This window comes from Gymnoscopelus braueri, assembly GCF_963280865.1.
Source record: "Gymnoscopelus braueri genome assembly, chromosome: 22".
Classification (NCBI taxonomy): domain Eukaryota; kingdom Metazoa; phylum Chordata; class Actinopteri; order Myctophiformes; family Myctophidae; genus Gymnoscopelus; species Gymnoscopelus braueri.
Window position 1 is genome coordinate 14110683 of NC_137624.1, and position 11865 is coordinate 14122547.

Sequence of the window (11865 nt, forward strand, 5' to 3'; positions counted from 1 at the left end):
ACACAGGCATCATGCAACACAGGTTTGACAGCCAGTCAGCCATCCAGTCGTTCAGTCAGCCAGTTGGTCAGGAAACCAATCCGCCAGTCAGTGAGTCCCATCAGATGTCAGTCAGCAATCCAGCTCACCAGCCAGCCAGTCAAGTCTCTAAAGTCAAGCCGTCAGCCAGCTAGCCAACTAAATGAAACAAATCAGCTGATCAGCCAGTGAGCAAGTCAGTCGGCCATTGAGTCAGTGAGCTACACATGTACTTGGGTTTGCATGGCGTCACATACTGTATCAAAAAGGGCCGATCTCACGAGCTCACAATGATCATTAATTCTAATTCAGGATCACAATGACAAATCACAGATACTAAAGCATAGAAACCACATTATCTGAGAAATAATAAAAAAAAATAAAAGAAACAATTAGTTTCTCTGTTCTCTGTCTCATTATCTTGTATATGGAAACTTTACAGTCACCATGATTGCGCTGCAACGCGTTGTCAGCTTGTAGATTAGCTATAAATATAAATCAGGCTTTATGCCTATTCAGACAAAGGTGTCTGACTGTTGTCCAGGGAACAGAAGCAGCGTTTTATGTTTCAGAAACGCGGCGATAGATGACGACCTCTTGACTCTCGACGCAGGACTTGAAACGCTTGGCACCCCGTTGCGATGGTCCTTGTCCCACAAGCGTGACGGGTGGTGACCCTCCCCTCCACTTCCTCCTCCCTCACTCCTCCTGCCACCTCCTCCTCCTCTTCGTCCTCCTCGTCCTTCACCGACCCCCTCAGGAGCATTCAGGAGCTGGAGCATGTCAATGGGACGGGGCTGTTCCAGATACTGCCACGGCCTCTTCCCGGAGGTGTCCCTCAGTCCCACGTTGGCGTTAAACTTTTGGACCAGAAGGCGCATCATTTTCTTGTGTCCATGGATGGCAGAGAGATGGAGGGGTGTGTACCCACATGCAGACCGGGCGTCGACATCCAGCGTCAAACCAGCTTTACTGACGCCGTACCTAGAGCAAGAGAGCAGGGAAGAGAGGATTGATTTTTGGTCTTTTGTTATTAATTATTCATTCAGCAGCGTGTGTATGTGTGTACAGTATTACCATAAGGTATTGAGGACACGGTGGTCTCCGTGTTTGGCGATCCAGTGCAGGACAGTGTTTCCTGAGATGAAGTCTCGTCTGTTGAGAAGGGAAGGGTCTTCTCTGAACAGAGAGTAGATGTCTGTCCAAGACCCCGTCGCACTTTTCACCAGCCAGTCATGTTCCTTACGATCCAGAGGAACCGACGACTGGAAACACACATGCATGAATGAATGAACGAATGCAGTAATTTAGGTCAGGCATCTGTGCCGAAATATCATCACCGTTTTAATTTGTTGTTTTTTCATAAATGAATGCCCTATCGCAAAAATAGCAAAAAATAACATTTTACAAGCTCGATGCGACGCGTCGTGAGCTTGTAGATGGGCTATTTTAGCTACTATGTTATAGTAATAGTGATTATATGATAATTGTGACTGGACTAACCTCTCGATCGAAGTCTGAGGTGTCGTGAGCAGTGGAACGAGCAGAGGAGGAGGTGATGGCGGTAGCGGGGAGTCCCTGCTTTCCTCCTACTACCGTTCCACTCCCATCACATTCGCCCTCCTCTTCCTCGGCCTCTGCCAGGTCCATGTAGCTGTGGCAGCGAGGGGGAGTGGAGCAGGAGGACAGGGACGAGTTGGAGAAATGGTAGTTCATGCTGAGGGAGGAGGAGAGGAGGCAGAGACGATCCTGACGGGACGATTTCACTCCTGAAAATATACAGTGTTGACCTTTGATATATTATTTGATAGTATTCAGTTCTGATTGGTCAGTTAAGGCAGTGGTTCTCAAAGTGCCGTACTCGGACCCCCAGCAGTCCTTGAGGGGGTTCCAGGGGGTCCATCGTCACCAGAATGAGGAACAGTTTAAACACTTAAACCCTATTTTATCAGCTGTATGCGGTGTGAGCTTGTAGGCGATTTTTGGAAAATGTAGACAAATCTTGACAAATCTTTTCCTTTGGGGGTCCGCAGCCAAATACATAACAATGTGGGGGTCTTTGACGTGAAAATGTTTGAGAACCACTGAATTATTATGCGGTCTGCCATTTCTGAATAATGGACCGATATTCTGCCTCTGTTTACATTGGCTATGGATGCAGGCGGTAATAAATACCTAAATCAATATTGTGTGTTTGTGTGTGTGCGACACACACAAGCGCGAGTCTGCCTTTTTTTTTCTGTCGAGAGAGAAAAATAGAGGGAGTGAATGGGAGAAAGGAAAGCTAGTTCATATTTGTAATGTATACAAGATGATATAACAGGTTAGTGCTATGGAAATGGTAAACTCTCTGCCTTGATGTGTCTGTCCCGTCTGTCACTGTCTAGTTTAGGGAAGTCTGTTGTTTGTACAAAGGAATTATTGCTGTGGAAACGGCAGTCGGTGGCAGCTCTGTGCCTGTGTGTGTGTGTGTGTGGACTATCCAATTGCAAACCACAGTTTTAGGATTCTGTTGCAAGAGGTTGCAAGTCGTTGCGTTGCGAATCTTTGGTCTGGACTGGCCTAAATTTACAGTGTGTGTTTCAACAGCGGGTTTTCAGTCAGTCAGTAAAGAACGTTGACTATTCTAGGAGGACCTCAGAGTCTGGCAAATATATCGCTGCCGTCTGGCAGAAACCTCTTATCGCCAAATTCATAAATTAATGCCCTACTTAATCATACTACAGTGTCACACAAAAGCATCAAACGTAGCAGATCTGCAAGCTCGAAACGCGGCGCGAAGCGACCCGTTTTTAGCTTGTAGATCTGCTGCATTAGCCATTTTAGAAATTTTAAACTTGAAAGGTAACAGTTTTGGACATATGAGGTTTCCACCCGACAGAGACGGTATATTTTTTAAAGTTTTGTAAAGGTGTTTTCCACATGCGACTTAAAAGGTGAAAGCTCCTTCACCTTTCCTTCCCCGCCTCTCTCTTCTCTCTTCTTCCTCTGCTCCGGACAAGGAGTCGTCGAGGCCGGCGCCGAGACTGCGACACAGCCTGCTCCTCAACCTGCTGCTGATGCGCCTGGCGACCGCCGGACGCTTTCGCACCGTCAGCGAGGAGGTGGAACCCTCACTGGACTCCGCCTCCTCCTGGCTGTCACGGAGATGACCTGTGGGAATGTGGCAATGGGTTACGAGTGGGCTGAAATGTACCACCAAAAGGAGCGGGCAGGGGTTGTGTGTGTGCAGCCTCGTTTGTAGGTTTCCATCGAGCCAAGGACCCTGGCACAATGTGGCACATGCTGCTCACAGTATGTTTACATTAGATGTTGGCATCCTGGCAGTATGTGGCACAGGTCACTTAACAGCTTTGGCATGCTTCTGCATGCTCATTAATTATGTTTACATTAGATGTTGATAACCTAGGAGTAGGAACTAGGCGCACTAGGATCTTCAAGCACCTTAACCTTAATATGTTTTGTGCAGTATATATGTTATATAAATGATTTATTTATTATTATTACTGTTTTTTTTCTCTCTCTCTCTCACTTAATAAATTACCATTACTTAATGCTGCTACATGTCTGAGACTCAATGAGGAGATGCAACAATAAAGACCACCTTGAACCTTTAATCCAGGGGAGAGTGAAAAAGAGTGAAAGATGGGTACAGAGAGAGAGGAAGAGGTAGACGGAGGCGGAGAGAGGGAGAGAAGAAGAATGAGAGCGAGGGAGAGGTAAGATGAAGACTGATAGAGCAATAGTTACATAGAAAGAGAACTCAAAACATAGTGAAAGAAAAGACAAAGGAAGAGAAACAAAGAAGAGAGACAGAGAGAAAGAGAGCAGAAATCGCTAATTACTACTTTAAATCTTTCGGACCACAATCTAAGAACATTTTTATTGTTGACATGATTTGGTTTGATTTGATTTGGTGTGACATGGTTTGTCATTCAGTCCAAAATTCCTTTACTGTATACTGTAGGCATAGAGAGAAACTTAATAAACTGTGAAAATGATCAAAGTAGCCATTATTGTGCGTCCTCTAGTTGCATTTACTTGTGCCTTTAATAATTATGAAGATTACCCATTAATCATTTAGCTGGGGACCGTCTGGGACGTGTCCCTCCTTTTGCAGTTCCCGTTCCCATCCCTCTTTAGCTGAAGCTGTGTAACTCAGCATTATATAAACAAAACTCTGACAGCAAGCTTTCACTTTGACCTCTTTATTGATAATAAACACAACATTGGTGGTATCCAATGTAGGCTATATAAGGCCATATATTGTATTATGTTTATTATGTTTATATCATGCAACGCAATAAAGCCAGCGGCTTTTGTTTGCGGTCCTTTCACATGTACGCTATATGACTATGTGCAATCTCTTTAGTTAAATGTACTTCAGCTGAAGCTCTATAGTTCAGCCTTATGAGAATATGTCTCTCTTTAACAAATGGGAGACAGCGACACTTTTCTGTTAAATGTAACTTTTTAGAAGTGTCTCTCGTCTGTCTTCACAGCACCATTTCAGAGAGCACAACTCCATGTGGGGATGTTGATGTTTTTCAATGTCTGGGAAAGAGGGCGGGGGGTGGGAAGGGAAACTGTACGAGCAAAAGGAGGGATGCGTCTGGGACCCCCTGGGGGGGGGGGGGGGGAACCACAGTCTTAATAAATCACTTAACCAATGAGTTACTTAAATGTCCAACCAAGCCAAACCAGTGATTCGGGCAGGGACCAGTTCCAATTAATTCCATACCTGTGGAGTGCTGCCATGACGCTACGCTGGCAGGAGCATCTTCGTTGTCCAGGAGATGGCCAGTGGAATGATGCCACGGCGCTGTTATTTTCCTCTCAGAGCGGTGCATCAGAGACAGAAGTCTGGTCTCTTCAGCTCGCTGTAGCACTTGCTGGACTTTGGTCCCAGCTGGAGCCTCACCTAGGATTGGTTGATTGATTGAATACTTTATTAGTCAAAAAATTGTAAACAGCACAGAGGTACGGTAAAACACTTGCTCTGAAAGCATAGCACAAAAAAGCCCTGGGGACTTGTTTCCGTTGTGGACCTATGTATTTAATTCATCAACAGAGCATAGAATATTAACACATTCATACATATTATCAACAAATATAGCTATATTTACAGAGGAGAAAAGGGGCGAAAAAAAGAGTAGTAGAATGAATATTTTCCCATGTTTGTGCTAAATTTGTGGGATACAAGATCATAGATGATCCCTCTGGTGTTCTGGCTGTGGGTGTCACTCAGGTATAAGGGCACTGTCCCTCCGTCTTTATTTGCTTAACCATGTCTTCTACCCTGAGCCATCCCAAACGTCAAAATAAGAGTGATTGAGTCCAAAGATGTGGTGACGAAGACCCCCAATGCTCATGTCACATCTCTGCATGCAGCTGAGCCCCTTATTCCCTTCTATTTTTGCTTTTGTTTGATTTAATTTATTTTACTTTTCCTCAGTGTGCTCCTGTTCTGGCTTGTTTGGGTGCTTTTCTTCTAAGGGAACTCTGGGATGTGTAGTATTAAAAACACACTTGATAAGATAGTATTGCATGCCAACTAAATAAATAATAAATGTAAAATACATACATAAATAAATGGCATAAATGAATAAATACATGACAAATGGAGGTGAACTGTCCATTCTCCAATACCATGAAGTAGCTACCTTCTTCGATTAGTGTATCGTTTAGTGAATCATCACTGTTGCTCCAATCCGATGCTCTAGCGGAGCCAGACTGGGGCCAATCACTACTGGGGTACTCGGCTGGAGAGGCGAATATGGGACTGCTGTGGCTGGAAGGCGGACTCTCTCCTGGTTCGAGCCCGCTTGGCCCTGATATTCCTGGGTCTGGATCAAGCCTCAGGCCTGGCCTTGCTCCTGGCTTTAACTGTTCTTCTGGATTAGGCCCAAATTGTGTCGAGTTTGCAGGGTCACACTGGGAGTCGGGGTGGTTAAGGTGGGTGCTTAGATGGCGATGACCAGGAGGTCCGATGCAATGAGCTCTATCCAGTGATGAGAGCATGTAGTTTTCTGCTTCTAAGGGCAGGCTGCGTCTGGGTGGGTTCGAGCCCACTGGAGCCGATGCCAGCCGCGTCCCCGGGCCAGCAACCTGCCCAGACCCCGAGCTCCATCCTGGGGTTTGGGAGGGCGCCCATTCCCTTTCTGAGCCCTCGACGTGAATGGCTGGAATGTCCTGCAGCTGGGAGCCCAGGGTGCTCCCGTTTCTCTCAGAACTCAGTCCTGAGGCAGTCAGAGACACAAAACCGGAGGTCAGCGAGGAAGAGGAGTCCAGCGATGACGAAGGAGCAGGGGAGGTAGATATGCATGGCGAGGACGAGGAGATGGCTCTGTTCATCTGTTCAAGCGGAACGTTCAGCGGCCACGCACCCCTTTCAACTGCTTCTGAACATGGCCTCCTCCTTGGGATCTCCAATTCTTCTTCCTCCTGTTCATCATCATAAGAAACAGCTGTTTTGTAGCTTTTTCTGTGCCTGGCAAGGCGAATTATTGGGAGCTGGTCGCTGTGATGATGAAGAAGAAGAGGCACACCTGCCGTTTGTTGTCGTTCAGCTTCAATAAACTTGAGACATGCTTCTCTCCTTTTCTCTGTGTTCTGTTGGGGGGTTTCTTCATGCTTTTCCTGAGCTTTTGTGGGAGGTAGTAGGTGAGGAGGAGGAGGAGTGCAGGAAGCCTGATCTCTCTGGGTGTCAATTTGTTCTCTAGGCTGTCCCAATTCAGCAGACTGGTCAAGTAAACCAAGAGTAACATGTTCTGTTCTGTCAAAACCATGACTATTATTGTTACCTGGTGGCGAGGTGGGCTTGGTGCTATAACATGGGACCAGCTGCTCTGTGCTGCTGCTGACCAGGGGCACTTGTAGCTGTGGTGGTGCGTCCTCACTGCTGTCATATGGGTAGGAGGGCTCCACCAATCTTAATTTGGGTACATCTCCTCTCAGAGGAGATATTCCCAAATTAAGATCGGTCTCCCCCGCGTTATTGTTGTTGTTCACGACGATCCCGGCCGACGGAAGGATGGTTCCCCCGTTGGTTTCGGTCAGGAGGAGCCTCAGGACTCCTCCAGTCGTCTCCCTCGGCGCCGGGGGCGGTTGTTTCTCCCGCGACGACGGCCTCCTCTCCGCCGGGTTTCGGTTCACGTCGCGCGGGGAGCGGTCCCTCCGCCCGGCGCTCTGCGTCCGGTCGCTCTGTCTCCCCCCGGGGTGGTGGTGCTTCTTGGAAGGCTCAGGGTGACCGGAGGAGACACCGGGGGGGAGGCGACACCCGTGGGGGAGATACCCGGGGGGGACGCCGCCGGTGGTGGTGGTGGCGCCTCTAAACTTCCTCCTCAGCGCCACATAACTCACCCCGTCCTCCTGTCGGACGACGGCGGCCACGGAGTTGACGAACTGTTTGAACAGTTCCCTGTGGCTCTTCTGGTTGTCCCCCTCCCGCAGGAAGGCGGTGAAGTGAGCCAGCAGCTCGGCGTTCCTCACCTTGCCGCCGTTGCTCTGGAGAAAGAACAGGACCGCGTCCTGCGTGAACTCTGTGGCCATTCTTTCTTTCTCCTGGGCTGGGAGACAGTGGGAGTTCTGCTGCACTTCTTTACGCTCAAAGTTTCAAGGCAAAGGTCGTTGTTGTGGGTTTCATTATGTCCGTCAGTGTGTGTGTGGAAATATAACTCCACCCACACTGACAGATACTCCACCTCCCACCTCAGCAAGAGATTTAATACTGCATGGTTGCACCTGCAGGCTGCATACCTGGAGTGCCTGCATGCCATTACTGTCTGACTCACAGACAGTGGTGGGAAAAGTAACTCAAGTAAGTTACTCAAGTACAGTTTTCAGGTATTTCTTTACTTTACTGGAGTATTTCCAATTTCAGTACTTTTACTTCTACTCCACTACATCTCAGAGGCAAAGGTTATACTTTTACTCCACTACAATTATTTGAAAACTTATTTACTTTGTAGATTTGTATTATTACAAAACATGCATTAACCACTTTATCCCTATATACTTAGGCTATTTGAAAACTTGAAATGGGACATTCTGCATAATGAGTACTTTAAGTATCTTTTGATACCAATACTTTTGTACTTTTACTCAAGTACATTTTAAATACGGGACTGGACTTCTAATTGTAACAGAGTATATCTACATTGCAGTATTGATACTTGTACTTAAGCAACACATGTGAGTACTTCTGTACTGGTGTAAAGTGATACTTTTTGGTATTAAATAACCCCATTATGATAGCAATTTATTGCTATAGAGTGTGTATTTAGTAACAGGGGTCTCCCTGTCTCTCCAGCTATTAATTAATACATGAATTAATTTGACATTAGGCCACACTATGGACCCCATTTGATACTATTCTCAAGACATGATCCCACGTTGAGAACCACTGGGGTGGCAAGTCAGGTTCTCACCTGGATATAAAATACAAATGTGTTGCCATTTTGGTGCAGTTTAGCACCCTTGTCAATGGTGCTCTACAGAGCCATTAGAGGTGCCCATTGAAACTGATGGATCCTCCAACATCTTTGTGCAGCAGCGATGCCATGCTGCACCTCAAGCATCCCCATCCACTATTTCTGTGCGTTATGAGTATAGGACTGACATTCATCTGCTTGACCCAGTACATACATGTGTTGAATCGCTCATCTGTGTAAGCACACTGACGCTTGATACCATGACCATCAACTACTACTTTATCAGATACTGACATCTGTGTGCAGAATGATACAGGTTTCCTACTCAGTCTGTTCTTTTCCATGTCTCATATATTCTGGTCACATCATGTGTCCAGCACTGCATGTATATATATTCTCCATTTGTGTATAATAAACTTCAGAACTTGTCGTGTGATACTGCAGGTTGTCATCTCGTTCTCAGAACTCATCACTCAACTGAACCATCACTCACCACCCTTAAAGGGAGACTCTTGAGGAACAACTAAAAACACTAGTGTTGGCCCAGGCGTCTGGGCACCTAGGCTGGTAATCCAGTCCCGACGACCATTGCTGCGTGTCACCTCACCCCCAAATCTCTCTCCCCATTTCCTGTCAGTCTACTACTGTATACCTATCAATAAAGGCAGAAAAAGCCCCAAAAATATATATCTTTAAAAAACACTAGTGCGTACAGTACATGGTTCTACAGTATATTGTCAACTTTGGCACCTGCCAAACAAACTACATACCTTCAGTGTTTTAAGAGCCCTAGTTAGCCATGAATGGAGTAATGAGTAAATGGATTGTTAATTAAAATATGTTTTTAATACACATAGCATTTACATAAATATACATCTTTAATAATATAAAATGTTAAAATGTTCAGGTTTTGGATTCTTCATGCTGCAGGCCTAGATGTTAGCCTCCGTTTTACCAGTGTCACAGCCATATGGAGCTCTTGTGGAGTGATGATTCCATGCCTGTTGGTCTTAGACAGCCGGGAAGCTTCCAGACTCACTAGTTGAAGCAGAAACCTTTTTGGACAGCCACGTTGGCCTGCCAGGGAGACTCTTCCAGTCCCAACAGAACCGCCCTGTAGAAGAGACATTTCACAATGTAAATGTACAGTGATAAATACACTTGTTTTATAGTGGGATTCAAATTATATCATTTTCATGTACTACACAACACAGAAAAATACCCAATTTTCAAACATTTTCAGCTATAATTCTAAAACAGCCCATCTACAATGCAATGCAATAGATTTGAAACAACTTTCAAATCTTTGTTGCACTCGGCTGTACCTCTTTTTGAGCTCTGTAGATGAAGGTGGAGTGAGCCCTTGTTCTCAGCTTCTTTGATTGTTTCATTTCCCTTGTTCCTCTGGCAGGGGCCTTCATCACTCTTATCGCTTGTAAATGCAGGATTGAAACAAACTGGTGCAATGGACAGTGGCCTTTTCAAATGCAGATGGTGAAGGCACAGGTGAAGAAGGAAGTGGTGGGAAAATAAAACAAGTTCCATTTAAAACACCTTTGTGCAGTTAGGCTGGATTGCTTTCACCTGCACGGCCCACACTGATTTGTTGGGGTTCACATTCAAACCAGCAAACCTGAGCATGATTGGACGGTGGTTGATATGAATGGATGTTTTTGTCTGGGTTTTTAAATAGCTCTGTTTGACCAAAAAGCCCTTCAGGATTGAGTCAAGGGCAAGGCCCAGGGGCCCATGGACTCAGGATGCGGCCCTGAATGGGAATTGTGTGTTTGAGTGTGAAGAACAGACTGTCAATATTTCTGGCTTATTTAATCTGAAGAGTGTTTGTTGAAATATAAAAAGACAAAATTATGAAAATTACGAAATCATAATTACATAAATTATTGAGAAAATGTCACATCGATTTCACAGTAAATAAACTGTAACTGTGTGAATATGCAGCGCACACAATCATCTGTACTTCGTGCAAACAACATAATATCGAGGTTCCTCTTTCCTCTTTCCTTGGCCACTGTCGATGAGCACAGAGCATGTATTAGCCAATCTTCATTGGTACAGAGGAATGGCTGATATAAAATAGTGCTGGTGTGCTCATCCAACCAAAATGGATTTAGGTGCAGGGTAGAGAAATTAAGAAATATCCAAACGCTGGAAAAATAAGCTCTCAATATTTTATTAAGGATGCTTGATGCAGGATGCCTCGGTCCATAGGACTCAAATGTCTATGACATCTGTAAGGGAACCGTAGATTATCTACTGCCACAAGACAGATTGGACTGTCCCTGTCCAATCTGACTGACCACCAGCTCCACAGCGACTCTTACAGGTCATCAGCTGCACCTGCAAGAAACACTGCAGCAGCCTGCACTGCACATGCACATGCAATAAGCATAGTGTTCTTTTGCAACTGTGAAAGATCAGGGTGTGCAAATGAATCTCAGGTTGCATGTGATGATGAGGAAGATCAACCAGACAATTTACATTGAGGATGACGAGCAATGTAAAAAAAAGAAAATCCCAATAATTGTATTGTGATTTTTCTCTTAGCATACAATTACACATTACACAAATCCACTCACACACATACACTTGCACTTTCACAAGTTATCTTTAAATCATGTTTTAAATTTATGTTAATCAATGGCAACATTTATAATGTATTAGTGCCCATGTATGTTGCCTTGTATACTGTAAATATAATAATAGTGATGTTGCTTTCAAATATTTTAGGAAGCAAAAAAGTGGTACTGTACAGTACCAGGGTATGGTTAGGAAAGACCTTGGAAACATATTTCCCACCACGTGGGTCTCTTAGGACTTATTATAACCTATTGGAGACTTTTATGATTAATAAAAAAACATTTGTCTTATGTTCTGTTGCAATTTGTGTGAGTTAAGTTTCATTCCCTTTTTCCCCTCACAAAATGCTTACATATATAGTACAAGTAATTATAAGATTCTAGCAGTTCTCTAACATGCCTGATACACAAGTACTCTGAATTTGGGGTTTCAAAATTGTTTTCATGTTCAGTATTATTTCATTACACTGCATTCAGTTTATAATTGGGACAACTGAGTAAGAAAATGTTGAGCATGACAGTGAGAGTTGAGCAAAGCGCGAAGGGAAATAAAAGCTTGGAGATCGAGGCTACAGTGAGGGGAACACACACACACACACACACACACACACTCACACTCTAAGTGAATTAAATTAACACCACCCAAAAAAGGGCACTTTTTGACTCTGAGGGTAAAAGGACATGTGCTCAAGTCCCACTTGGGCTCTGTAGCTGTGCACATGCCTGAACATGACAGCATCTGTCTACTGTGGGTGACTTGAATGACATTCCACTCTCACCAACCGCTCTTTCCCCTACCATCCAAGCCCGGTTTCTAT

The 11865-nt window shown here is 44.9% G+C and overlaps 1 protein-coding gene across 1 annotated transcript; it reads right to left on the bottom strand.

Moving 5' to 3' along the window:
* Window positions 1-453: 453 nt before the first annotated feature.
* sowahb (sosondowah ankyrin repeat domain family member B) lies at window positions 454-7651 on the bottom strand. Its single transcript, XM_080420464.1, has 6 exons — window positions 5682-7651; window positions 4760-4939; window positions 2971-3171; window positions 1522-1787; window positions 1096-1283; window positions 454-1002 (listed from the first exon to the last, which is right to left on the bottom strand). Exons 1-6 carry the CDS (start codon window positions 7567-7569, stop codon window positions 534-536), a joined length of 3192 nt encoding a protein of 1063 aa, XP_080276590.1. The 5' UTR covers window positions 7570-7651; the 3' UTR covers window positions 454-533.
* Window positions 7652-11865: the final 4214 nt, after the last annotated feature.